At 45.1% G+C, this 27,291-nt stretch overlaps 1 protein-coding gene across 1 annotated transcript in view; it reads left to right on the top strand.

Annotated features, from left to right (window-relative positions):
* The window catches only part of SLIT1 (slit guidance ligand 1), a 292,661-nt gene that overhangs the window by 263,398 nt on the left and 1,972 nt on the right, over positions 1 to 27,291 (top strand). The window contains exons 28-35 of the mRNA XM_040437323.1: positions 6,306 to 6,400; positions 16,879 to 17,018; positions 17,562 to 17,655; positions 18,935 to 19,072; positions 20,467 to 20,704; positions 24,207 to 24,337; positions 25,116 to 25,270; positions 26,971 to 27,259. Of these exons, the coding sequence (XP_040293257.1) occupies positions 6,306 to 6,400; positions 16,879 to 17,018; positions 17,562 to 17,655; positions 18,935 to 19,072; positions 20,467 to 20,704; positions 24,207 to 24,337; positions 25,116 to 25,270; positions 26,971 to 27,259 (1,280 nt within the window). The remainder of the gene's footprint in view (positions 1 to 6,305; positions 6,401 to 16,878; positions 17,019 to 17,561; positions 17,656 to 18,934; positions 19,073 to 20,466; positions 20,705 to 24,206; positions 24,338 to 25,115; positions 25,271 to 26,970; positions 27,260 to 27,291) is intronic.

Below are 27,291 nucleotides of genomic sequence, written 5' to 3'. Positions count from 1 at the left end.
ACCAGAGAAAATTTCAGGGTGGGAGAGTGAAAGAAGCACCTTTTTCCCCAAAGGAAGACCCCGAAGGGGAGGAGTTCAAATCAAGCCGATAGTGTTTTAAAAAGGTTGAAGGAGAAGACCAGGTAGCTGCTCTGCAAATATCCTCTATGGGAACAGAGGATCTTTCCGCCCAGGAGGTAGCAACTGCCCTGGAAGAATGTGCCCTAAGACCCACCTGAGGAGATAACCCAGATGCAGGATAAGACAAAGATATGGCCGAAACAATCCACCTAGCAATAGAACTTTTGGAGGCCGCATTACCCTTATTCACTCCTTGAAAGAGAATAAAGAGTGAAGAAGATTTGCACCAATCTTTAGTGCGAGATAGATAATTAATCAAAGCCCTTCTGACGTCTAGGCAGTGAAGGGATCTTTCTTCTTCTGACCCAGGGTTTTTAAATAGGGTAGGAAGAACAATTTCTTGGGACCTATGAAATTTGAAAACGACTTTTGGAAGAAAAGCCGAGTCTGGACGTATCAGAACTTTATCTTCTAAAATCGTGGTATAAGGAGGATTGATGGAAATGGCCTGAATCTCATTAATCCTGCGAGCAGATGTTAAAGCTATTAGAAGACATAACTTCAAGGTGAGACATTTAATGGAGCTGGTCTCCAGAGGTTCAAATGGAGGTTGGGTTAGGGCCTTTAAAACTAGGTTCAAATCCCAAGGAGGAAGTCTAGCTGAAGTTGCCGGAGTAGATCTGGCTACTGCTCTAAAGAACCTCGATACCCACGGGCACCCTGCAATGTCTTGATTAAATAGGGCCGACAGGGCCGAGATGGGTACTTTTAAGGTACTACCCGCTAGTCCCAGATTTAGTCCCTTCTAAAGGAACTCTAATATTAGATGAATGGGAGCAAAAGAGGGGATGTCATTCATTTGGATATGAGCAAAATCCAAAAATCTCTGCCATACTCTAGCTTAGATGGCAACTGTTACCTTTTTCCTACTCTTAAGAAGAGTAGAGATCAAGGCCTCAGAGAATCCTTTCCTCCTTAGCAAGTACCTTTCAAGTTTCAGGCAGTTAGGTGGAGATTCTTTATGCCTGGATGAAAAACTGGACCCTGGCTCAACAGACTCCGGATCTCTGGAAGAACCCACGGATCCGAGATCGACATGATCCGGAGCCACGTGAACCAAGGCCTTCTCGGGCAAAACAGAGCAATGAGGATAACCCTCGCCCCATCTTCCCTGATTTTCCGTAGTACATGAGGAATCAAGGGAAGAGAAGGAAAGGCGTAGGCCAGGGGAAATTTCCAATTCTATAGGAAGGCATCAATCCAACAAGGGGATCCCATTGGATCTAGGGAGAAGAATTTCTGAACTTTCTTGTTTTGGTAGGTAGCAAATAGGTCTATTTCTGGCTGTCCCCAGAGGGCCGTTATTTTCTTGAAAATGGATTGGTCTAGAGTCCATTCGCCCTGAGAGAGAAAATAACTGCTGAGAAAGTCTTCCTGTCTGTTTTCCACGCCCCTGATATGTACTGCCGATATCGATGCACACTTTTTCTGCTAGTAAGAGGATTCTCTGGGCTTCCTGCATTAGAATGTTGCACCTTGTGCCCCCCTGTTTGTTCAGGTACGAGACTTCTGTTTTGTTGTCTGTCATAATTCTGAGATTTTTTCATCTTATTCTTGGAAGAGCAGAACTCATCGCTAGACGTACAGCAGTTAGCTCTTTTAGGTTGCAGGACCCCCTTTTTTGTATATTCCCCCCAATGACCCTGAAGGGAGGTCTCCTGAATGTGAGCACCCCCCCTTCCCAGGGTCTTGTGTCACATAGTTAGACAAATCAAGTCTTCCAGCTTCCACGGGACTCCCTGAATCAGATTTCCCCTCTCCAACCACCACGTCAAGTTCTGGAGAGTCTGGTCCGATATTCTTATTTTCACATGTAGGGAGTTGTTTTTCTCCCAGCAAGACAGGATCTCCCACTGGAGAGCCCTTGAGTGGAGTTGTGCCCATTGTACTGCTGGAATACATGATGTGAGGGATCCCAGGATAGACATTCCTTTCCTCATTGTGATCACCGGGTTTCTGATCAGATGTCTGAGTTTTTCCTGGATAAGAATGACTTTTTCCTGTGGTAAAAAACAACTCTGGCAAGATGAATCTAATATCAATCCCAGAAAGGACTGTCTTCTGGTGGGATGTGGTCTTGATTTTTCCAGATTTAATCTCTGCAAGTTTATTATTGTCTTGAAAGAACCATCTGTTTTTTTCACTAGAACCAGGGGAGAGTAAAACCCCTCGCCTTTGCTACTGGGACTAAAACAGATTTTTCGACTAGTTTTAGAACCTCGCTTTCCATGGCAGAACTTCCTAGAGCCGAGGCCTGATCTTTAGTAGTTAAAGGGATTCTGTCACCACATTTTACCCCCTACAGTAAAACATAGCTAATTGTAGGTCTCCCTGAGCTGTATTAAATGATGCCCTTATTAACTAATAGTCTTGAATTATTTCTTTATAAAATCGATTTTAGTGATATGCTAATGACTTACATAAGGTGTCCAAGGGGATGTCCTTTCCTAACTTGGTGCCCAGCCGCACCCCTCGGTCCGGTGCCCAGCGCCGCCTCTAATATAATATATTCAAGAGCCGGCGCGCTGACGCAATCCTTGAGCCTGTTTGAAATACCGCGCTTGCGCACTACACACTGTAGTCTGCGCACGTGCGGACTACAGGTAATGGCATCGTCGAGCGAAGTAGCTATGTTTTACTGCAGGGGGTAAAATGTGGTGACAGAATCCCTTTAAGAATCTTACTGGAGGGGCCAGATGGAATTCAAATTTTAACCCGTTGAGAATGGTGTCTAGTATCCATGAACTTGAAGAAATCTGGGACCAGGCCGGGAAACATTTTTTTAATTTGCCCCTCACCTGACTTCTGGCGTCATTGCTGATCCTGTTTCTTTTTGTCTCCAAAGGACTGATTGAAAAAGTAATTTCTACCTCTCCTTTGGTTCCGAAACCTATCTTCCCTGGATTCCTTGTCTGTTTTTTGATTACTTCTAAATGGGCAAAAGGAACGGTTAAACCTATTTTTAGAGGAGAAAGAACTCTGAAACCCTGGAAATTTTCTCTTTTTATCCGCAGCCTTATCTAACAAGTCATCCAAAAAGGTACCCCCCTTCACAGGGGACACCACATAGTTTGTTTTTTTGACGGGAAATCTCCAACCAATTCTTTAGCCAAAGCGCTCTCCGTGCAGATATTGACAAAGCGGTGGATCTGGCCGCCAGTCTGACAGAATCAGCTGAGGCATCGTTGGCAAGGATGCTAAAATCTCTTCCCTGGGACATTTATTTTTTAACAGATTTTTTTAATTCAGAGAGCCAGGCTATAGGAGGTCGGCCGTACATGTAGAAGCTATACTTGGTCTGAAGGAAGAAGTAGATGCCTCCCATGCTCCCTTTAAAAAAGTACCGGCTTTTTTTTATCTAATGGCTCCTTCAATATACCCATATCGTCAAAGGGAAGAGACGTCTTTCTGGATACTTTAGAGATGGCTTTATCCCATGTAGCACAATCTTCCTCTTTAAAGGGATATTTACGCTTGAGAATTTTTGAGCTGTAAACCTTCATGTTAGTTTTTTTTTCCATTCCCCTTTAATTAAGGCTGAAACATTTTTATGGACCGGGAAGGTGCTGTGGTGTCTGGATTCGAGCCCCCCAAACATAATATCCTGTATAGACGGGGGCTCTTTTGTCTCCTCAATGCCCATAGTTAAACGTACGGCTTTCCTGAGTTTTTCTGTGTCTTCTATGGGGAAACATGGTCTACCACTAATTTCACCTTCTTCAAAGGAAGATATGGATAATTCGTCAGAATGCCCATATAATGAGGGGTGTATCTCATCTTCATCAGAATCAGATGAAAAATGTTCCTGTGGAGTCTCATGGCGCCTTACTTTAGGATCTTTTTCACCCAAGACTTTTTTAGACGATAGGGTAGAATTAACTTCCGATCTGACTAGTGCCTGAAGACATTTATAAAATGATGGCGATTCCTCAGCCACCGTTTTATCAATACAGGACTGACACATTTTCTTTTCCCATTCAGAAGACAACCCAGCTTTACAAAGAGCACATTCCTTATTCTTCCTCTTAGTCACCACCTTCTTAGGTTTTGTCTGCAACACATTAGTATAAGTGCATCAGCAGAGAGAAGCATAACTTCACCCAGAACACTCACCCCCTTAGAGGTACCAAGGTTGGGGGGACTGTATACTCCTCAGCGTGTTTGTCCTCCTCCATGCTTCTGTTGCTGGCCACCAGAGCGCTGCTTAGGACGCCGGCATGCAGCCCATAGCACGCCCTACTCATAGGCGCTCTGTGATGACGTCACGCCCAATACTGCGCGCCGAACCACGTGACTCCTCATGCTTTCCCCGGCCTCACTCTCTGGCGGAAGCTCCTCCTCCTCCCACTGGGGTCTGGATGACCGTGTCTCTAGCGCATCAGCGATGCCGCCAGGCACTCCATGCTCTAGCACACAAAGCACTCCCTCAGGAGTTTTGCTGGGCCTCTGCCCATCCCTACAAGCACAACAACTGATGCGCATTACATTCCCAGGAACAGCAGGTATGTCTGAGGACCAGATCCAGTGCACCATTGGATCGACAAAGGAGCACCACCAGAGGGAAGGAACCTGAAAGAAAAACTGCAGGCTTCCCCAGAGACAGGAAACCACACTGAATTGGGAGGAGAGTGTCCGCCCTTTTATTCTGCAGGTTTCCTGTCTGTGGGGGCGGATCCTTTCTCTCGTGGTGCTGTCATGGGTGAAGAGAAAAATGTGTCTTTTTTTTGGGCAAAAAAAAAATAATCTGCCAGGATAAATACATAGTGAGGCAGCACCCTTAAGGAGTTGGGCATCATTCGGACAGCTGTAACTTGGCCTCAAGGGGTAAGGGGTAATGTGGATGCTGAAATCCATCTGAATGACGCTTTAATGCATGGTCTGGGTATGGCATTTGTATGACCTTCTGCTCCATAGACTTAAAGGGGTTCTCCAGTAATAATAACAAAGATAGTGTGTGGATTCGCTCTGGTAGACCGGACAAGCAGATGCAGTATAGAGGAAAAGTACACAGTTCTTGAATCAAACAGCGGTGTTTATTCACACATTGGTGTATAACAAAATTCAGATAAGGTGTATCACAAAACGTAGGTGGCTTGGTGTTTGTTCACACACAAGCAAAGTCCATAAACAACAAAAGTCACCTTTTCTCCTGGGTGTTAATGCACACCCTGTTAGCAGTTCAGCCTCCATAGGCCGCCTGTTCCCAGCACAGCCCTCAGTTCACAGCACGCAGACTCCTGAGCTCCACTGTCATACAGAGGTAATCCTCTTCACCTGGCAGTGCTGACTGGTTTTTATGCCTAGCAAAACCCGGCCTGAAACGTGGGGAGTAGTCACCCACCCAGCACTTTGACTACTCCCAGTAAGAGCTGTCCCGGATCAGCTATGACAGCCATGCTAAATCTCACTGTGTCAATTAGCAATAGCTGCTGCTGACACATAAAATACCGGCTCTTACTTCACGAGGCCAGGAACCTTGACACATACCTTCCATCCACGATGATTCCAGGTACCTGCTTGCAACAGATAGAAAGATAGATACACAGGGTCCACCATTCACAATAAGTGATAACTAGTGTTGAGCGAACTTGTGTTTCTAGTTCGGCGTACAAGGTTCTGGTTCGGGTTATCTAAGAATTCCATTATGGATTCCACTACCACGGATCATAACTTATGTTCCGTGGTAGCAGAATCCATAACGGAATTCTTAGATAACCAAAACCTTGTATGCAGAACTTGAAACCACAAGTTCGCTCAACACTAGATATCAAATTTGCTCCATCCTGACCTCTGCACAGGTCACACAGAACATGCCTAAAAAACTCTTCCATAGAAGTCATTTATTATGGCCCCTTATGCCAGTTTTGGCATAAAAAAGTGGCATAGGTGCAAACAACATTTTTACACTGTTCTCACTACTGGGGAGCCATGGGGTAGAAGCAGAAATGAGACCATCAGTCCTAGAAAATCTACTAACATTTATACCTGTTTCCAGCTGTAAATGACATCTACTCCATTGAGGGGCTGGAGGAGATATCAATCCAGGTGCATGGACTGCCGGAGGCCAAAATTATGATGAGGCCTGCAAAGCTGTAATGCCACTTGATATAATCCCACATCTGCATGTGTGTGTTTGTGTATATTATATATATATTTTATCATATATGTTATTTCTTTTTTTGCAGGGTAAAAATTGTGAGATCTCACTTAATGCATGTTCCAGCAACCCCTGTGAAAACCAAGGAGTGTGCCACCCAAAAGATGACGGCAGCGGGTTCATGTGAGTATTATGGGTATGCCTATCACTTCAGTACCAGATCCCCCATTTTCCATATGCATTCGGATCCATATTGATTTAAGACAAGCAGACATATGCAACTAGATGCTTGGACAGTTGCATTGACTCCCATTGATAAAAATATATGTTGCACAGTGCATGTCTGTGTGTGTGTATATATCTAAATATTAGAGATAGGCCTCACGCACACGACCATTGTGTGTTTTGAGGTCCGCAAATTGCGGATCCGCAAAACACGGAAGGCGTCCATGTGTGTTCCGCAATTTGCCGAACACGGAGTGCTGTCTGCATCTTTTGCGCCCCCATTGAAGTGAATGGGTCCGCATCCAAGCCGCAAAAACTGCGGCTCGGATGCGGACCAAAACAACGTTCGTGTGCATGAGGCCATAAGCAAAAAAAAAAATTAAAAAACTCTGCTAGGACTATCCGGCATCCAAAAGTTCTCATGAACACTGGAACAAAATAATTTTACTGTATTCTGAACTACATATGCAGTGACCCGCAGGGGGAGAGCCGAGAGGAGGATGGGAGTGTTAGTTGTGGCAGTGATAGGAATGGTGGTTCCAGGTGTCTGTCCTCACTCCAACACTCCCTTGGGGCCATAGAAACATAGAATGTGTCGGCAGATAAGAACCATTTGGCCCATCTAGTCTGCCCAATATACTGAATACTATGGATAGCCCCCGGCCCTATCTTATATGAAGGATGGCCTTATGCCTATCCCATGCATGCTTAAACTCCTTCACTGTATTTGCAGCTACCACTTCTGCAGGAAGGCTATTCCATTCATCCACTACTCTCTCAGTAAAGTAATACTTCCTGATATTACTTTTAAACCTTTGCCCCTCTAATTTAAACTATGTCCTCTTGTAGCAGTTTTTCTTCTTTTAAATATTCTCTCCTCTTTTACCTTGTTGATTCCCTTTATGTATTTAGCAGTTTCTATCATATCCCCTCTGTCTCGTCTTTCTTCCAAGCTATACATGTTAAGGTCCTTTAATCTTTCCTGGTAAGTTTTATCCTGCAATCCATGTACCAGTTTAGTAGCTCTTCTCTGAACTCTCTCCAAAGTATCAATATCCTTCTGGAGATATGGTCTCCAGTACTGCGCACAATACTCCAAATGAGGTCTCACTAGTGCTCTGTAGAGCGGCATGAGCGCCTCCCTCTGTCTACTGGTAATGCCTCTCCCTATACACCCAAGCATTCTGCTAGCATTTCCTGCTGCTCTATGACATTGTCTGCCTACCTTTAAGTCTTCTGAAATAATGACCCCTAAATCCCTTTCCTCAGATACTGAGGTTAGGACTGTATCACTGATTGTATATTCTGCTCTTGGGTTTTTACGCCCCAGGTGCATTATCTTGCACTTATCAACATTAAATGTTAGTTGCCAGATTTTTGACCATTCCTCTAGTTTTCCTAAATCCTTTTGCATTTGGTGTATCCCTCCAGGAACATCAACCCTGTTACAAATCTTTGTGTCATCAGCAAAAAGACACACCTTACCATCGAGGCCTTCTGCAATTTTGCTGATAAAGATATTAAACAATATGGGTCCCAGAACAGATCCCTGAGGTACCCCACTGGTAACAAGACCTTGGTCTGAATATACTCCATTGACTACAACCCTCTGTTGTCTGTCCCTCAGCGACTACCTAATCCATTCAACAATATGGGAGTCCAAGCCCAAGGACTGCAATTTATTGGTAAGCCTTCTATGTGGGACAGTATGAAAAGCCTTACTAAAGTCTAGATAAGCGATGTCTACTGCACCTCCGCCATCTATTATTTTAGTCACCCAATCAAAAAAATCAATAAGATTAGTTTGACATGATCTCCCTGAAGTAAACCCATGCTGTTTTTCATCTTTCAATCCATGGGATTTTAGATGTTCCACAATCCTCTCCTTAAGTATGGTTTCCATTAATTACTCCACTATTGATGTCAGGCTTACTGGCCTATAGTTGCCCGATTCCTCTCTACAACCTTTCTTGTGAATGGGCACATTTGCCAATTTCCAATCATCTGGGACGACTCCTGTTGCCAGTGATTGGTTAAATAAATCTGTTAATGGTTTTGCTAGTTCACCGCTGAGCTCTTTTAATAGCTTTGGTTGTATCCCATCAGGCCCCTGTGACTTATTTGTATTAATTTTAGACAGCTGACTTAGAACCTCTTCCTCTGTAAAGACACATGCATCAAAAGATTAATTAGTCTTCTTTCCTAACTGAGGTCCTTTTCCTTCATTTTCCTTTGTAAAAACTGAACAGAAGTATTCATTGAGGCAGTCAGCTAGTTCTTTATCTTCTTCTATATACCTTCCTTCTTTTGTTTTTAATTTGGTAATTCCTTGTTTTAGTTTCCTTTTTTCATTTATGTATCTGAAGAATGCCTTCTCGCCTTTTTCCCCCTGACTGAGCTAATTTCTCTTCTGCCTGTGCTTTAGAAGCTCTTATAACTTGTTTGGACTCTCTCTGCCTAATCTTATAAATTTGCCTCTCATCCTCGTTTATTTTTATAATTACTAAATGCTATCTTTTTGTTTTTAATGATTTTGGCCACTTCTGCTGAGTACCACAGTGGTCTCTTCCTTTTTTTGCTTTTACTGACAAGCCTAATGCAATTTTCTGTTGCCTTCAATAGTGCCACTTTTAAGTAGTCCCATTTCTCCTGGACTCCAATGAAACTGTTCCAATCTGGTAGGGACTCGTATACCACTAATCTAATTTTAGAAAAGTCAGTTTTTCTAAAATCTAAAACTTTTGTTTTTGTGTGGTGTGACTCAGTCACTGTACTTATAGTAAACCACACTGACTGGTGATCACTAGATCCCAAGCTTTCACCTACAGTAATATCAGATACCAAATTCCCATTTGTGAATACTAAATATAAAATGGCCTCCTTCCGGGTTGGCTCCTCAACTACTTGCTGTAGAGATAATCCCAGTAGGGAATTAAGAATATCTGTACTCCTAGCAGAACTAGCTATTTTGGTTTTCCAGTTTACATCAGGAAGATTAAAGTCTCCCATAATGACAACTTCCCCTTTCAATGTCATTTTAGCTATTTCCTCAACTAGTAGATCATCTAATTCTTTGACTTGGCTAGGTGGTCTATATATCACACCTACATGAGTTACCTTATGATTATCAAGCTGCAAGGTAGCCCATACTGACTCTAAATTGGTCTCGCTAACTTGTATCAAATTAGATTTCATGCTATCTTTCACATACAGGGCCACCCCTCCCCCCTTCTTGCCTTCTCTGTCTTTCCTGTATAGAGAGAACCCTGGTATTGTTATATCCCAGTCATTAATCCCATGCAGTGAATAGAGGGCACACCCTTTCTTCCTTCGAGGCACACCCTGGGCCTTATTGGAGCTTTTTGGTGGTAGTCGGGGTGCCCTTGTTGGTGAATTGTTGGCAGGTGCAGGTGCCTGACAAATGGAAGGTGGAGTCAAAGACCAGGCCCCTTTGGTTACAATAAATAAAGTCTCTTTACTGAGGATAATAGGAGTTGCAGTACATGTAGCAGCAAAAGGCACAGTTCTGGGGTATTTCACATAGGCTTGTTCCCAATAGTTATGTATAGGCAATGGTAATGATGGTTGTAATCTTCCCAGGGTCTTGCTCCAAGTTTATTTTATAATCTTCTGAAATAGGCCGTTCTTATTAACTCTTTCTGCAATTCCCAGTCTGCGAGGTTCAGATTTTAGATCCAGATGGCCCATACGCCTCAATGTTCAGTGGGTGCTGGAAGCAATTAACCCTTTCCACATTCAGTAAAGTGTTTTGCCTTAAACGAGCGGTACCTTACTGTCTTTATCTTGGTTCTTCATGGTTCTTGGCCTTCTATGGATGTCCATTCTCTTTCCCTCAGGTATATTTTCTCAGTTCATTTGCTCTTTGGCAGCTTTGAGTCTCAGGAATAGTGTTTTCTTGGATCAGGCTTTTCTTTAGGCTTACTTCTCAGGAGCTCATATAGACACACGTGTTGTCTCTAGCTCTGCCCAGCTAAGGCTACTTTCACACTGGCGGTAGCAGGATCCGACAGGCTATTCCGGCGTTTTTTGTCCGGCCGTATGCTGCGGTTTTTATCTGACTGCCTCCCGGCTTGTTTGCCGTGCCACGCCTGGACCTCCGGCCTGTCCCCATTATAGTGAATAGGGCCGGAGCGAACTTCCGGCGGCACGGTGGGCTAGCCTTAGCACGAAAAGGCTACTGCAAGTGTGAAAGTAGCCTAAAAACTCACTAACCAGGGGGCGTGACCAGCCCATCAGACTCGAAAACTGGACCAAAGCTGCCAGTGTTAACGTTGCCCATACCTGACCGTTTGCAATATATAGTGCATAATGACATAAGTGATTTAGCAACAAATCTCAACATTTAACTCTGTAGCATTAAACTAACCCTTGCAGCGATCCACTGGGTCACCGCACATAAACTTCTTCATGTTATGTTATGTTTTGGATTCATTTAAACCCTAGCTTTTGGGAACTACTGTAATGGGTGGCGGGATAAGGTAGGATGCAGGCACATTTTAGGAAACGTGAACGGAAAAAAACATAACATATGTCTCAAAGTGCGGCCATGGGTTGATGGGTCCGCAGTGGCAAAATCTGCACCAAGTCATGCATTTGTGGAAATCTGCAGCATAAATTGGCATGCAGCAGATTTAAAAAAACTATTTATGTGCAGATTTGATTGCAGAAACGTCCCGCAGCGTGTGCACAAACTTTGCTGAAATCATATCCACCTTATTGCTTCTGCAAATGCTGTGGATTTTTCGCCTGCAGAAAATCCACGAACGCACATGGCCGTACCATTGCAAAGAAGAAAGAAAGAAAAGCTATGGTGTGTGCACATACACTCCGCGCCTTTGCTACACAAGTCTATCCCCGGTTCACCCGGCATGTTAGCGGAAGAGCACAGAACATACTACTCCTTAACCTCGGCTCTCACAATTTGTGCTTTTAGACCGGAATAAAAAAAAACAAAGTTTGATGAACACAATCCATTAAACAACATGGAGATGTGAGTGCTTTGCCTGCCTTTTCCAGGGGCTACTTTGTGAAAAGCGGAAAAAAAATTGTCGGGGGAAAAAAAAATTATTGCATCTGCCGGAAAGTGGCGGCGGGTACATTAGTTAATAAAAGGGGCGCCATGGTTAGGTTTGCAGATATTATCGTCAACGATTTATGTCTGCAGGTGCACGTAAAACAGATCCATTCAGGCGTCAGGGCCTCCGAGAACATTTTACACCGTGTTTCTATGGAAACATTTAAAGTTAGTTCCCAGTTTAAGCACCTCTAAAAATGGCAGGGTAATTTGCAAACAGCTTGCTAAACGTGTGACAACATGAACCTGTCTCTGCTCCAGTCAAGAATGCCGAACCAGTGTCTTTTTTTGAAAAAAAATATGAAAAAATAAAAATCTGGGCCATTTGTCATTTCCTGGAGGAGTCAAATAAAGACTTTTTGGATTCATTTAAACCCTAGCTTTTGGGAAGTTCTGTAATGGGTGGCTGGGGATAAGGTAGGACCCGGGCACATTTTAGGAAACGTGAACGGAAAAAAAAACCGTTTCCATTTAGTCATTATGCATTCTGAATGGAAAGAGATCCGTTCAGGATGTCTTCTGTTTCGGCAGCATTCCGTTTTGTGACCGGACACAAAAGCGCTGCAAGCTGCAGGTTTGTGTCCGGTCATAAAAACGGGAAAAAAAATGGATTTGGCACTGAAAACAATGTACGTCAGTGGTGACAGATCCGTCACCCACTGACTTTCAATATATTAAGTGACGGGTCAGTTTTCTTCCATTTTAATTTCACACAACCGCATCCTAACGGAACGGATGCATCCCGATGTGCAGAATTGAAACGGATCCATTTAAGGCGGGCCCAAGCCAACCTGTGCACCTTTGCTCCTCCTGCTTCCTGTGCCAGCCCCTCCCTCTCCTTCTGTAATGACAGGGCCATGAGAGATGACTATACAGCAACCCAGTCCTGTCAATCAAAAAGTAGAGGGTGTGGACTGACGGGGAATTGAGGAGGAGCAGGGGTGCACAGAATGACCTAGGCCCGCCCTCAGTGCACTTAACATCTCATTTGCATATGAAGAAAAGTACTTTTTCTCCAGAAGGAAGCAACGGATTGTTAAGTGAAAGTTATCATTCTATTTACCTACACGGTATTGTACCTGGTTTACCAGTGAATAGGAGATAGGTATCTGATCGGCGGGGGTCTGATCACTGAGACTCTTGCAGGGCCCTTTTCTCGCCTGTTTCAATGGAGAGGCAGTCATACATGCACGCCGCCACTCCATCCGTCTGTATGACGGCTATATCCGCCAGTCCAATAGAGTTGAATGGAGCAGCGGACATGATTGCCTGTCTGCTGCTTCATTTAAACTGGAAGGACGGGCCCCCATACTTGTAATCTGTGGGGCCCCCAGCAGTCAGAGCTCCGCCGATCAGACTCTTCGATGCTCATCCCTCTACAGTTGACTAGAGCTCTACCCCCATCTCTGCAATAACCCCGATTTACATGAAGTCAATATAAAGAGTGCAATGTATGATAATCCAATTCTATACCGCCCTCCAATTAACCCGCTCCATACATTACGCCTCCATCTGTTGTGCGTTTGTCCCCCTACACACACAAAAAAAAGATGAGGAGAGCTAATAAATCGCTGCCAGCGCGGTTACACGTATCTCCTCCCTCTCTGTACAGCGCGGCAGAGGCGCCGATCCATAACTTCACGACGCCGTCGCTCCCATCACCCTTCCGCTAAGTCCAGGCATGTAAAGCAAGAAGACCCACTTTTCGCACAGTGGCTGCTTTTTCACTGACCCCTATGAGATAATTAGTTGCCGAAAATAAATCTTAGTGAAGGAGAAGGAAGAGAGAGAGGAAAAAATACGGAGAATTGGGTTATTCGAAAATGACGTCGACTCAAGAGGCAGAAATGACCAGACCTGCTTCTAAGAGCCGAAAATTACTAGATGTAAAAAAAAAAAAAAAAATTACTAAATGGCCTCTCGCTCCGTTGCCGTGGTAACCAAGCATGGTTACAATAGGCCTATATTTTCCTTTGGGGTTTGCAAAGCCATTCAGTCAAACCATTTACTCTTCACAGCTTTCAGCCTGCACACAAATGTCTCAGACGCTTTTTTTTTTTTTCTCTCTTTCCCCTTTTATTTTGGAGGGTGGGAGAATTTGCAGAGAATCGAATCCATTTCGAATTAAAAGCACAGACATTTTTTGAGCAACGTGTGAATGCCTCCATTATTAGCACGGGAAAAAGACCAACGGAATGCTGCGGAGTGAAACAATGGCGCAGATGCTATTTTACAGCGTTACATTTTATGTGTGACAGTGGGCGTCCCGCTGCCGCCCCACGGCGTCACCCGAGGACTGAGCAAGAGGTGAAGGAGAGTGACCTCCTAGGTGGGGAAAGGGGGGGGGGGGATATAACTCGTTCAATTCTTTTAGACTGTGTCATTGTGTGCCATCATGTGCTCTTCTTTTATTGTAAATGTAAGAGGCGCTGCAGCAGGGTGGATCAGTGGTTTGCTCTGTGTCCAAATCCATGATAGGTTAAAGGAGTCCTCTACTTCCCTACTTGTTAGGAGGATCCCTTGACAGTAAGTAGATCACGAAGCCCCACCCCTGGAACCTCCAGCGATCAGCTGTGATCTGTAGGGAAACCTGGCAATAGGTGTTCAGTTTCCCTGCAGCGCCATCACAGGAGAAAATAAGCATTACACAGTGTCCATTCACTTCAATGGGCTGCCCGTATAATACAGGACAGGACGGGTCCTCCAGAAAGAGGGGGATTCTTTATAACCGCTCTACATTTTGGCCGGCTGCCATGGACATAGTCGAGTGCTTGTGCTTGGCTATGTCCAGCATTCCCATAGAGATGTATGGAGCAGCAGTGCACCTTTATGTGGGGGGTTCCTGCAGAGTAAGGGGGTCAACATTTTTGTGACTGGTAGTCCCAGTCGGGGGCGGATTGGCCATAGACCTTACAGGGAAATTTCCCGGTGGGCCGATGCCCAGGGGGCCGACTGAGCCCTCCTCACTGCCGGCCAGTGGAAGTTTTTTGGATGTTTTTTGTGCTGCTGGCGGCATTATTTTGTGATGGACTGCGGTATTTGTCTCTGTTGAGGTGGTATAACGTGTCACTATATGGCATTGCTGGCCCTGCCTTCCATCAATTTAGACCCAACTACAAAACGGGGCTACTTTTAGTATTTTTTTTCCAGGGCCACTTTAATTTCCCAGTACGCCCCTGGTCCCAGTGGTCAGACCCCCAACCGATCTCATAGTTTATTCCCTAGCCTGTGGACAGGGGATAACTTGTTACAACCAGAGTACCCCTTTAAGTTCTGTTCCTATCAAAATATCCTCACAGTGCGGCCTCAAAGAGTTAAATGGCACTTTCAGATCTATACATCGATTTGACTACCGCAGATAAACCACAACTGACCCGTCCGGATATCACCGTGACTCATGCCGAATGACAAAATCTTCCCTGCTGCATTTGACAAGCTCAGCTCTACTACATCTGTGCCAAACACTTATCAGACATTTGCTTAGGGAATACACGTGGCCGTGTACTCAGGGAAAATACACACAAAGTAACAAGGCAATGCACTCTGCGTATTAAGTGCAAATAAGCGAAATACCACGGGGACCGATTACAAGGCAATTGACATTTCGGCCCCGATGAGAGATCCTTATCAAGATGAAGACGAGCCTCTGGTAAATGTCGCCTGCAGTGGCGTCGTCCTCCCGATACATAAGCTGATATTTGCATCTGAGATGTATGACAGGCAGCTGCGCAGGACGCAGATATTTTACACGGATTTTAAAAATGCTACATTTTGTATCCAACAGTGTATCTAGTTTCTTTCTATACTTACCTGCATCCATAAAGTAATGGCACAAAACAATGCCTAAGTAATACCTTCATACAGTATCCAAATAATACTGCCATATATCGCCTACACAATACAGTCATTGCTCAACATAGACTGCCATATTATGTCAAAATAAGACAGTGATCCCATAATACTGCTACATACAGCCCACAAAATACCACCATATAGTGCCCAAATAAGACTGCCATACTATGTCTAAAAATGATACCCATACATTTATCAAATAATACTGCCACATACAACCAACAAAATACCACCATATAGTGCCCATATAATATGCAGACTCTAAATGATACTAACCTTCACATGAGTTTCAGGCATGTTCCACTGTGTCCTGTCCTGTAGAGAAGACAATGGGAAATAAAACACCATTCTTATAGAAACGCCACAAACCAAGGCACATTGTTTGTCGTATCTTTTAGATTTCACTATAGACTTTAGGCCTCATGCACACACACATGTATTTTCCGGTCTGCAGAACTTTGGACGACGTCCGTGTTGCATACGTTTTTTTCAGTAGGTCTGTGGTCTGCATTTTGCGGCCAAGTATAGGCCATGTTCTATCCCTATGTGGAACTAACATACAGATGGCATCTTCAAAAGGAGAGGGCATGTTGAAATCCAACAGCCCCATCCTTCTTTCCTTCGACATCGAGGGACTAACGGGAAAGCACTATACACATTAGATGGTCAGCCGATCCCTCTGAAATCGACGGGTTCAACTGATGTTAAAGAGGACCGGTCAGCTCTCCTGTCATATCTGTTTTAGTAACTCCCCATGTAAACCGATTCTGGAGCATCTATTCCGATGCCTTTATGTTGTGCCATTCCTTTATTATTCCTGCTAGAAGTTATGAATGAGTTTCCAGTAGTTTGCAGTGAAGGTCTATCTGGATGTTAGCAGTTGGGGTGGGGTGGGGGGGGGGGGGGGGGGTTCCCTGCACAGCCTGACACTTGGCAGCACTAATTGGATAGTGTCAGACTGTGCAGGGACCCCCCCCCCCCCCAATTGGTAACACCCAGCTGGACCTTCATTGCAAACTGCTGGCAATTCATTCAGGAATAATAAAGGAGTGGAACAACATAGAGCCATAAGAATAGATGTTCCAGAATTGTTATTACATGGAGAGTTACTAAAACATGTCAGGAGAGGTGAGGGTTCCTCTTTAATCTAATCTGTAAGGCGAGCGTTCTACTTGGCATGCTGGCTGTACGAGTAGTGCAATAGACCCGGGAAATTCTGATGGCTCCCATCACATGGTCGTACATGTCAGGACGCGGTTTCTACTCCGTGTGGTTACGCGATGTATTGACACTCTTATTCCAAGGCAGCAGGTAATGTACATGATGGCTAAACCCGTAGGAGGTGACAGGGAGATTTTCATGTCGGGGTAGGTGACAGATGACGGGGCTGGAAGTGCCGCCTGTCAGTAAACTATGGGGCATGTAAGACATGACAAATAGCTTCTGCTTGTGTGCACTGTGACTTACGGCCGCTCTCTGTCCCCATCAGATGCGCCTGCGCTGAAGGTTTTGAAGGCCCAACGTGTGCGGTAAACAGGGATGAATGCAAGTACAGCGATTGCGAGAACGGCGGCACCTGCGTAGATGGCACCAACACGTACACGTGCCAGTGCCCGCCGCTGTACACAGGTGAGTGTAACCGTCATGTCTGTTCTGTGGCAGCTTATTTATGGCACATATTATGCAGCTCTTCAGGCCCATAGCCAAAAGCAGAAATGATTACAGCAAAGCAAATAAAGAAAGAATAACCTTATGTGCCCGATAGCGGCAGGCCGCAGCAACCTCCCCCGCAGTGCACCGGCTGCGTCTGGTGTACGGCACTATACGGCGCTGGGCAGGTGAATACAAGCTATTGCTCTCCGTCATCAGTGAGGCTGTGGATCCTCTGTGGGATGACAGCCCCCATGATGTCAAATATACATTATATACTGTATACACTGCTGACTTCATGGTGCCAGTTTTAGAAAGCCCTTATGCCCGGGCATAGAATAGGCGTCCTCGGTCGCACCTCCCTCCCGGGAATTTGGTTGCAAAGTGGACGGAGCTTACGTAAATATGCACCAAACTCAAAACCAACCCACCTTCCTGGTGATTTGAGGGCTGTTGACATACATACATGATCTTGTTATCAACTTTCTTCTCCCCTGACCCAGCTTCCATCTTGTTCTGTAGGAGAATACTGCGAACAGTTAATGGACTTCTGCTCTGCGGAGCTCAACCCTTGTCATCCCGATTCCAAATGCATCACAACTACTGAGGGGCCCAAGTAAGTGATCAGTCTGTGGCACAAATATATAACGTACAGAATATACCATGACTATCTCTGCTGATACCGTATTTGCATCCCGTATGAAATAAAGGATAATTTTTATTGAACTGCATGAGTGCCGCCTCCTTTACCTTCTACTACAGTAGTTTTATACCATGAATATATGACATAGAACATGAATATATGTATATCATATACCATATAAAAATATATAGCATATAAAATGAATATACGGTATATCATATAGCACATAAAAATATTAGATGAAATGAATATATAACATAGCATATAACAAGTATAGATCACATATAACATGAATATATCATGTACAGTATGTAACATATCATATAGGATATAACATGAATATATAATATATAGCATATAATCTGACTTAATTACAAAAAACGAAATGGCTGCACACCGTTATATATACAAACAATAGAGCTAAGAAATGGGGTCATTCTAGATAAAAGTGGTACAATACCGACTATAAATGAGTATACATGAATAATGGAAGCTCTTAGCGCACATACGTGTCGGGCCCATCTACCAGGCGTCAAGGTGGCTTCCGCAGATGGGTCCCTAACACTAAATATACTGCCTCACTTTGGACTTACTTAAGCCTACAATATTCAGGGCAGTGTAGGAACCAGCTACAAACGTACTCTGCTCAGAAGTCCCAGGTAGATGGGCGTGTCCAGTCTAAAAGGGGTGCCACCCCCAATATATATATATAATCTGACAATATATATTGTCAGGGATAACAAAATCCTACAAAAGGGTCCTATAAAACTAATATTACCACAGACGACCCCTTTAATACCAGAGTCGCGGGTATGTTTCCCAAGACCCCCAAGCAAACCGCTATATTTGCCAATGGAAGATCTCATGAATTTCTTATTTCCCTGCAGCGCCCACTACAGACAAAACGTAGTATTACATGTGGCTACTTATTAGCGGCTCTCTCTTTTGGCTCATGGGGGGTCCTGAACTCACAGCCCCTTTAATCCAGCGTCACATAGAAGAGCATCTCACACATAACAGGCCATATGCAGAAGTAAAAATACGGCAGGTATATAATACATACTGACCATCAAAACCCAAACACAGTGGCAGCAAAAAGATAGGTTGGAGTGCATCGGGTAAGTAGCCACCCGGACGTGGACTTCACTATAGCTTCACTTGGCGACACCTTCTTTGCTGCGATAATGGAGTACAGCACTAATAACCTACCTGCCCGCCCACGGGAAGATGACCTACCTATCTCCTCCCCTAGATGTGAATGTGCACCGGGTTATGTCGGAGAGAACTGTAGCCTCAATTATGATGACTGTAAGGACCACCGCTGCCAGAACAATGCCCGGTGCGTGGATGAGGTGAACGGGTACTCCTGCCAGTGCACAGACGGCTTCAGGTAAGAGGATTCCCATCCTCCATACTGTACACCGCCACGTTGTTAGTTGTGACATTCTGCTATATAACTATCACTTATCATGATTGCGGTAGTACAGATGCAGCAAGTGCAAAAGGAATGGCTGTGGCACACTGCGCACTTAAAGGGGTTGTCCGGCCTAGGAGCCGATAACATTTACCCAATCAAACAAAAAAACACCTGCGACCAGTCACTGGCATGAGTGGTCATGTGTGCTAGAATGGCACATCACTGCTAGTGACAAGAGCGTCACAGAACCAAGCCACCTAAGGCCAGCGGAGATTGGAGGCCTCCGGGAATGGGACAGTGGCATGTTGAGCGGCAGCACTGCGGACCGTGAATTTTTATTTTTTGTTTTATTTTATTAGGGACAGGAGTTGTCAGCTCCTAGGATGGACAACCCCTTTAACATCCAGAGGATTATCTGATCTGTAGGTATATGAGCGCTGGGACTCCCACCAATCACAAGAACTGGAGTCCAAATTTCCTAAATGACTGAGTCAGTGGTCAAGCATGTGCACTGCCGAGCGCTGTACTATATGGAGCAGTCCCGCACAGAAGGCATAGAGCGGCAGTGCTCGTGCTCGACCGCTGCTCCATTCATTTAGGAGCTTAGGACTCCCGTTCTTGTGATTGGTGGGTGTCCCAGCAGTCGGATCCCCACCAGTCAGATCTTCTGGATGTTAAAGGGGGTTGTCCAGCCTAGGAGGCGACAACCCGAATAGCCAGAACCTGTGCCCAATAATTCCTGGAAATTCGGCCTTATGTTTATATTTTGGGACACCCCTTTAAATTTGCAGGAGATTATATTCTTTTTTTTTTTTTTTTTATACAACTTCCGGAATGAAATCCTCTTTACAGAGGTCCCATGGAGAGATAGCTGTGGACCTGTGACAGCTGTATAGACACGTATGGGGGTATTTACCCAGCCCTGTATTACTTGACTATTCTTGGCCAAAATCCCATCGACTGAAATCCTCTTAATAAAGCTTAGGAAGTGGAAAGTTAAAATCTCATTGTTGGTGTCACAGCGATGTCCTTGGCGGAATATGTCGGGTCTTAGCAGAGGACGTTAGCGATTATAAGCTGTAATATAAAGAAGACCAAAAAATTTTGCTGTCCTAGTACATTGGGGGGGGGGGGGTTCCTTCCAGTGATGTCACGTGTTATAGGATAAATGGCAGAACATTATCTGAAGTCAGGGAGTAACAGGAGGCTCTAGAAACACAGCAAGACTAAAGGAACAAGTTCAGCTATGCTACATCTGTAGGTGAACAGGTCTGCGCTTTAGCATATAAGGCCCGTGCTGTGTGGCGCATTGATTACTCTGGTATATATCATATTGCAATAACTTTACCTTCCCCCGTCTTTCTCAGCGGGCAGCTCTGTGAAATGCCGTCACAAGCGTCCACCCTGACAAACCCGTGTAAGCTGGCTGACTGTCAGAACGGAGCCAACTGCATAGACGTGGGCAGCAGCGCCGTGTGCCAGTGTCTTCCTGGCTTTGGAGGGAACAGGTGCGAGAAACTCTTGAGTGTGAATTTCGTGGATCGAGACACCTACCTGCAATTCACAGACCTACAGAACTGGCCCCGGGCAAACATCACTCTTCAGGTAGGTGTAAATAAGCCATTAATTGTGTATCAAACGCAGCGCGAAACGTCAGCTAATTAAAAACCCGCGCCCATCTGCTTGACAATGCTGAGCTGGTAACATGACAGTTTGCAAACACGTCTCTCCAAAAAACTGATAAAATTCTGTCCTTGAAAGCGGCAAAATGTAGAACGTGGAAAGTAAGGAAACAAGGTGATACAGTGTTACATCAATAATGGCGGTAACAAGCCTCTAATAACTAGAGATACACTAACAGCTCGCCAGCCTGGTTGGGAACTCCAGATTATCAGATACAGTTGCAACAAAAAGTATGTGAACCCTTTGGGATGATATGGATTTCTGCACAAATTGGTCATAAAATGTGATCTGATCTTCATCTAAGTCACAACAATAGACAATCACAGTCTGCTTAAACTAATAACACATGTTACCATGTTTTTATTGAACACACCATGTAAACATTCACAGTGCAGGTGGAAAAAGTATGTGAACCCCTAGACTAATGACATTTCCAAGAGCTAATTGGAGTGAGGTGTCTGCCAACTGGAGTCCAATCAATGAGATGAGATTGGAGGTGTTGGTTACAGCTGCCCTATAAAAAACACCAGTTCTGGGTTTGCTTTTCACAATAAGCATTGCCTGATGTGAATGATGCCTCACACAAAAGAGCTCTCAGAAGACCTACGATTAAGAATTGTTGACTTGCATAAAGCTGGAAAGGGTTATAAAAGTATCTCCAAAAGCCTTGCTGTTCATCAGTCCACGGTAAGACAAATTGTCTATAAATGGAGAAAGTTCAGCACTGCTGCTACTCTCCCTAGGAGTGTCCGTCCTGTAAAGATGACTGCAAGAGCACAGCGCAGACTGCTCAATGAGGTGAAGAAGAATCCTAGAGTGTCAGCTAAAGACTTACAAAAGTCTCTGGCAAATGCTAACATCCCTGTTAGCGAATCTACGATACGTAAAACACTAACCAAGAATGGATTTCATGGGAGGATACCACGGAGGAAGCCACTGCTGTCCAAAAAAAGCATTGCTGCACGTTTACAGTTTGCACAAGAGCACCTGGATGTTCCACAGCAGTACTGGCAAAATATTCTGTGGACAGATGAAACCAAAGTTGAGTTGTTTGGAAGAAACACACAACACTATGTGTGGAGAAAAAGAGGCACAGCACACCAACGTCAAAACCTCCTCCCAACTGTGAAGTATGGTGGTGGGGGCATCATGGTTTGGGGCTGCTTTGCTGCGTCAGGGCCTGGATGGATTGCTATCATCGAAGGAAAAATGAATTCCCAAGTTTATCAAGACATTTTGCAGGAGAACTTAAGGCCATCTGTCCACCAGCTGAAGCTCAACAGAAGATGGGTGTTGCAGCAGGACAACAACCCAAAGCATAGAGGTAAATCAACAACAGAATGGCTTAGGCTACTTTCACACTTGCGTTCGGAGCGGATCCATCTGATGTTTCATCAGACGGATCCGCTCCGATAATGCAGACGTTCGCATCCGTTCAGAACGGATGCGTCTGCATTAAAACTTAGAAAATTTTCTAAGTGTGAAAGTTGTCTGAGCGGATCCGTTCAGACTTTACATTGAAAGTCAATGGGGAACGGATCCGCTTGAAGATTGAGCCATATAGTGTCATCTTCAAGCGGATCCGTCCCCATTGACTTCCATTGTAAGTCTGGACGGATCCGCTCGCCTCCGCATGGCTAGGCGGACACCCGAACGCTGCAAGCAGCGTTCAGGTGTCCGCTCACTGAGCGGAGCGGAGGCTGAACGCTGGCAGGCGGATGCATTCTCAGTGGATCCGCCTCCACTGAGAATGCATTGGGGCCAGACGGATTCAAGAAAGCGATTCACACCAGACATCCCAAGAATATTGCTGAACTGAAACAGTTCTGTAAAGAGGAATGGTCAAGAATTACTCCTGACCGTTGTGCACGTCTGATCTGCAACTACAGGAAACGTTTGGTTGAAGTTATTGCTGCCAAAGGAGGTTCAACCAGTTATTAAATCCAAGGGTTCACATACTTTTTCCACCTGCATTGTGAATGTTTACATGGTGTGTTCAATAAAAACATGGTAACATGTAATTCTTTGTGTGTTATTAGTTTAAGCAGACTGTGATTGTCTATTGTTGTGACTTAGATGAAGATCAGATCACATTTTATGACCAATTTGTGCAGAAATCCATATTCTTCCAAAGGGTTCACATACTTTTTCTTGCAACTGTATTCTGGATTTCCGGACAGTCAGAGGATTTCCTGATTGGTTTTCCCTGCTTCTGGTGAAATTCCACGTCATGCCATAATCCTGGATTATCAGACTTTTTAAAACTAAATGATGGCAAATTAAAAGAATCTCACTGCACTCATTATACCGGTGCCATACACCGGATGTGACACTAGAAGTCCAGGTGTGACAGATTAGGAATATATTGGGGGTCATTTCTTAAGGAACTGGCAACTATTTTAGTCGTGTAGTCGCAAGTCCCTTATTTGATCTGCTGTGCGACAGTATTTAGTTGCACAGCCGGTGTTTTGCCGTGTTGGGCACTGGGATTTTGGCCCCAGAAAATTACTATTTCCTGGAGTAGTTTTTGCGCCAAGCACACAGACTTCTATAGATTCGCCTCGTCATGAATTATCCAAATCTTACGGCAGCATAGGGGAGAATCTAAGACTGGTGGGAAAAAAAAACGGTCTTAGTAAATGACCCCCATTTTGTATTGAAGACGCCTTTCCAAGTGAACACATGGAGCCAAGATAGGCAGGTGTGACACTTGTTTGGTGTGCGTGCTAATATTTCTTAAAGAGGATCTCTCACTGCTCCTGACATGTCTGTTTTAGTAACTGCTTGCATTCCCCATGTAATAACAATTCTGCAGCAAGACCCAAGACTCTTGGGTCATTCCTCTATTATTCTTACTAGAAGATAATGAATTAAAGTACAACTGGGTGTTACTAGCTGGGGGGTGTCTCTGCATATTCTGATAGCAGTCAGTGGACAATGTCAGACTGTGCAGGGACGCACAGCCCAAACGGGTAACACCCAGTTATACCTTGGTTCATAAACTTCTAGCAGGAATAATAGAGGGAATGCACAACATAGAGTTCTTTGAAAAGAAATTGCATAGGGAATGCAAGTAGTTACTGAAGCAGACACGCCAGTAAAGGTGACAGCTCCTCTTTAAGTTGTCACTGTGACAAACACCCGACTGTCGGAAAGAAGAGATGAAAATTCTTAAAGGACAAGGAGACCCTTAAGGGGGTATTCATGTCTTATATATTTAATGAATATTTGCACGGGCGGCAATCGGATCTCTTTCCATAATTCCCATAGGCTTCCATGTGATATTGTGTTCTTTACTGAGGCTGAGCCCCATTCACCTGAATTCTGCAATACCAGACGCAGCCCATGGACAAGAGTGGCGCTGTTTCTGGAGGTCTCAGATTTTAGGAACTGGAGTTATTCACTGTCCCCTTCCTATGTGCAGGTCTCAACGGCCGAAGACAACGGCATCCTCCTGTACAACGGCGATCGCGATCACATGGCTGTAGAGTTATATCAGGGTCACGTGAGAGTCAGCTATGACCCCGGAAGCTTCCCCAGCTCCGCCATCTATAGGTAAGAGCTAGAACTTTTATTCCTTACCACCGTTTTGGTCACATCTGGTATAGCGGCTTAGCCCCCTTCAGTTTGAATGAGACTGAGCTGCAATACCACACACAGCCTGTGGACAAGAGGGGTGCTGTTTCTAGAGAAGCCACCCCATGTTTTTTCTAATCTCATACAACCCTTTTTAAAAGCCAGCTTGCTTGCTTATACAGTCCTACATAAATCAAGGTTAGAGTGTCAGCCTAACAAAAATTCTATTTTTTTAAATTTTTGGGGACATTTTCTGCATTGTTTGGGATATAAACCTAATCACAATAGATTCAGGCCGGGTCTTTGTTCCTCTTTATTCCCTATACGTAAAGAGCCCCCCCCCCCCTTCCCCGACGGGTCTGCAGATATTAAGTGACAATCTGCATGGATGGTTGACGACGACATGTAAATCATCCACCATTGAAGGCAATTTCCTCTACAAACGGACAAACAATTAGCACAAATGTCCGCCACATGTGCGTCTCCTCCTGCAGCGCAGTAAATCAGGCGCGGGGAGGGGCAGACGGCTTTATTATAGGGGCCTGCCGGGGATCGGTTAGTGATCTGATACTGATACCATTGTTTCACGGAGGATTACTGGAGCTGGGCCGTCGGCAGATGGCATGGTGCCCCATATGGCGGCACTGTCACTCTCTAATGTAGAATTAGCAGGCCATTCTTAACGTTCCCCGGGGAGCCAGTACTGTGTGAATAGGAGGATAATGAGGGAGTATTCCTGACAATTCCTCTTCTCCAGCGCAGAGACTATCAATGACGGCCAGTTCCACACAGTGGAGTTAGTTACCTTTGACCAGATGGTTAATCTGTCGATAGACGGCGGCGCCCCGATGACCATGGACAACTTTGGGAAACATTACACTCTTAACAGCGAAGCTCCGCTGTATGTGGGAGGTAAGTAGGTGTATCTATGGTATGCAGAGTCATGCTGGTGCCACTCTATATAATTAAAGGGGAGCTCCACTTATGCTCGCAACCTCATCTCCTGCCAGGAGGCGCCTACCTAGAAAGGTAAAGGCTTCCAATGTCATAAGGTTGCCTAGGCCCGCCTTCACAACACGACCACAGTCATAGCTGGAGGTACCCTTCAAAGACGTGTACTTACCCTACAGATATTTCATGCTCTTTCCAGACATAAGCTCTGGGGCTCAGGACCGGTTGTCAGTATCTGATCAGTGGGGGTCAGACACCCAGGACCCCTACTGATCAACTGTTTGAGGATACTCCTTACAACTTACCAAGCACAGCGCCGTCCATTGTATAGTGGTTGTGCTTGGTATTGCATCTCAGCCCCATTCACTTGAAAAGGGCTGAGCTGCGCCTAGGCCATGTGACCAATGAATGGGACGTCACTTGGCCTAGGGACAGTTGCAAGAAGGCCTCAGCACTCACAGAAGTAAGCGTCCTTCTCAAACAGCTGATAGGTGGTGGTCCCAGGTGTCGGACTCTCACCGATCGGATACTGATGACGTATCCAGAGAATAGGTCATCAGTATAAAAAAGTCTGAAAACCCCTTTAAAAAGGAGTTGTCACCTCTACTGACATGTCTGTTTTAATAACTACCTGCATTTACCAATTCTAGAGCTTCTGTCCTTATGGCTGTATGTTGTGCCATTCCTCTAGTATTCCTACTAGAAGTTTATGACCAAATTGCCAGCTCTGCAGTAAAGGTCCAACTGGGTGTTACCAGTTGGAGGGGTTTTCCCTGCACAATCTGACATTATCCAACCAGAATCAGTGCTGTCAGTGTCAGACTGTGCAGGGACATCCCCCCAAATGGTAGCGCCCATCTGGAGCTTTGAGTTGTTATTACATGGGGGATGCAAGCAGACACTAGTACAGACATGTTAGGTGAGGGGACGGGTCCTCTTTAAAGGAACAGAACCAGAAAAAACAGATACAGTGGAGGGGTTTTCCCGGATTTTTATATTGATGGCCTATCCTCAGGATAAACCGTCAATATCTGATCATCGGGGGTCAATACCCTGATCAGCTGGTCTGTCGTAGCGCTGGCACCAGAGCTCCACAGCTCCACCCATTGTGTAATGGACGAGGCTAGTAACTACAGCGCTGGTCCCATTCCCAGTAACCATCTTGTCTTGTAAACTTAAAGGGGTTGTCCAAGATTTTGATATTGGTCATCAGTATTAGATAGGCGGGGGTCCAACTCCTGGCACCCCCGCTGACCAGTTCTTTGAAGAGGCAGTGACGTCATATTCATCGGTCATGTGGCCTAGGCACAGCTCAGTCCCATTCAAATGCATAGGACTGATCTGCAATACCAAGCACAGCCACTATACAATGTACGGCGCTGTGATTGGTAAGTTGCGAGGAGGCCATGACTCTCACGACCGCTCAGACAGCTGATTGGCGGGGTCCTGGGTGTCGGACCCCCACCGATCAGATACTGATGATCTATCCTGAGGATAGGTGACCAATATTATATTTATAAATAGGCAAACTAAATTCATACCAAAAACGCCAAGGGCCCTGCCCCCACAGTAATCATTAATCGAGGAACTAACTGAACGTCTAAATCAATTCACATAAAGCACAGAACAGAACTAAAACCCTGAACGTGTCTCTGTCCCAGGCATGCCAGTGGACGTCAACTCCGCTGCTTTCAGACTATGGCAGATTCTTAATGGGACCAGTTTCCACGGCTGCATCCGAAACCTGTATATTAACAACGAGCTGCAAGACTTCACCAAGACGCAGATGAAGCCCGGAGTCGTGCCAGGGTGTGAACCGTGCAAAAAGCTCTTCTGTCTCCATGGCATATGTCAGCCCAACACTGTCAATGGACCGGTCTGCCACTGCGAGACGGGGTGGACGGGCCCGCACTGCGACCAGCAGATCAGCAACCCCTGCATCGGCCATAAGTAAGTACAAAGCCCACACTAACCTAGCCGTC

The sequence above is a fragment of the Bufo bufo genome, chromosome 6 (genome assembly GCF_905171765.1).
Source record: "Bufo bufo chromosome 6, aBufBuf1.1, whole genome shotgun sequence".
Lineage (NCBI taxonomy): Eukaryota > Metazoa > Chordata > Amphibia > Anura > Bufonidae > Bufo > Bufo bufo.
This window is presented reverse-complemented; position numbering and strand designations above follow the sequence as displayed.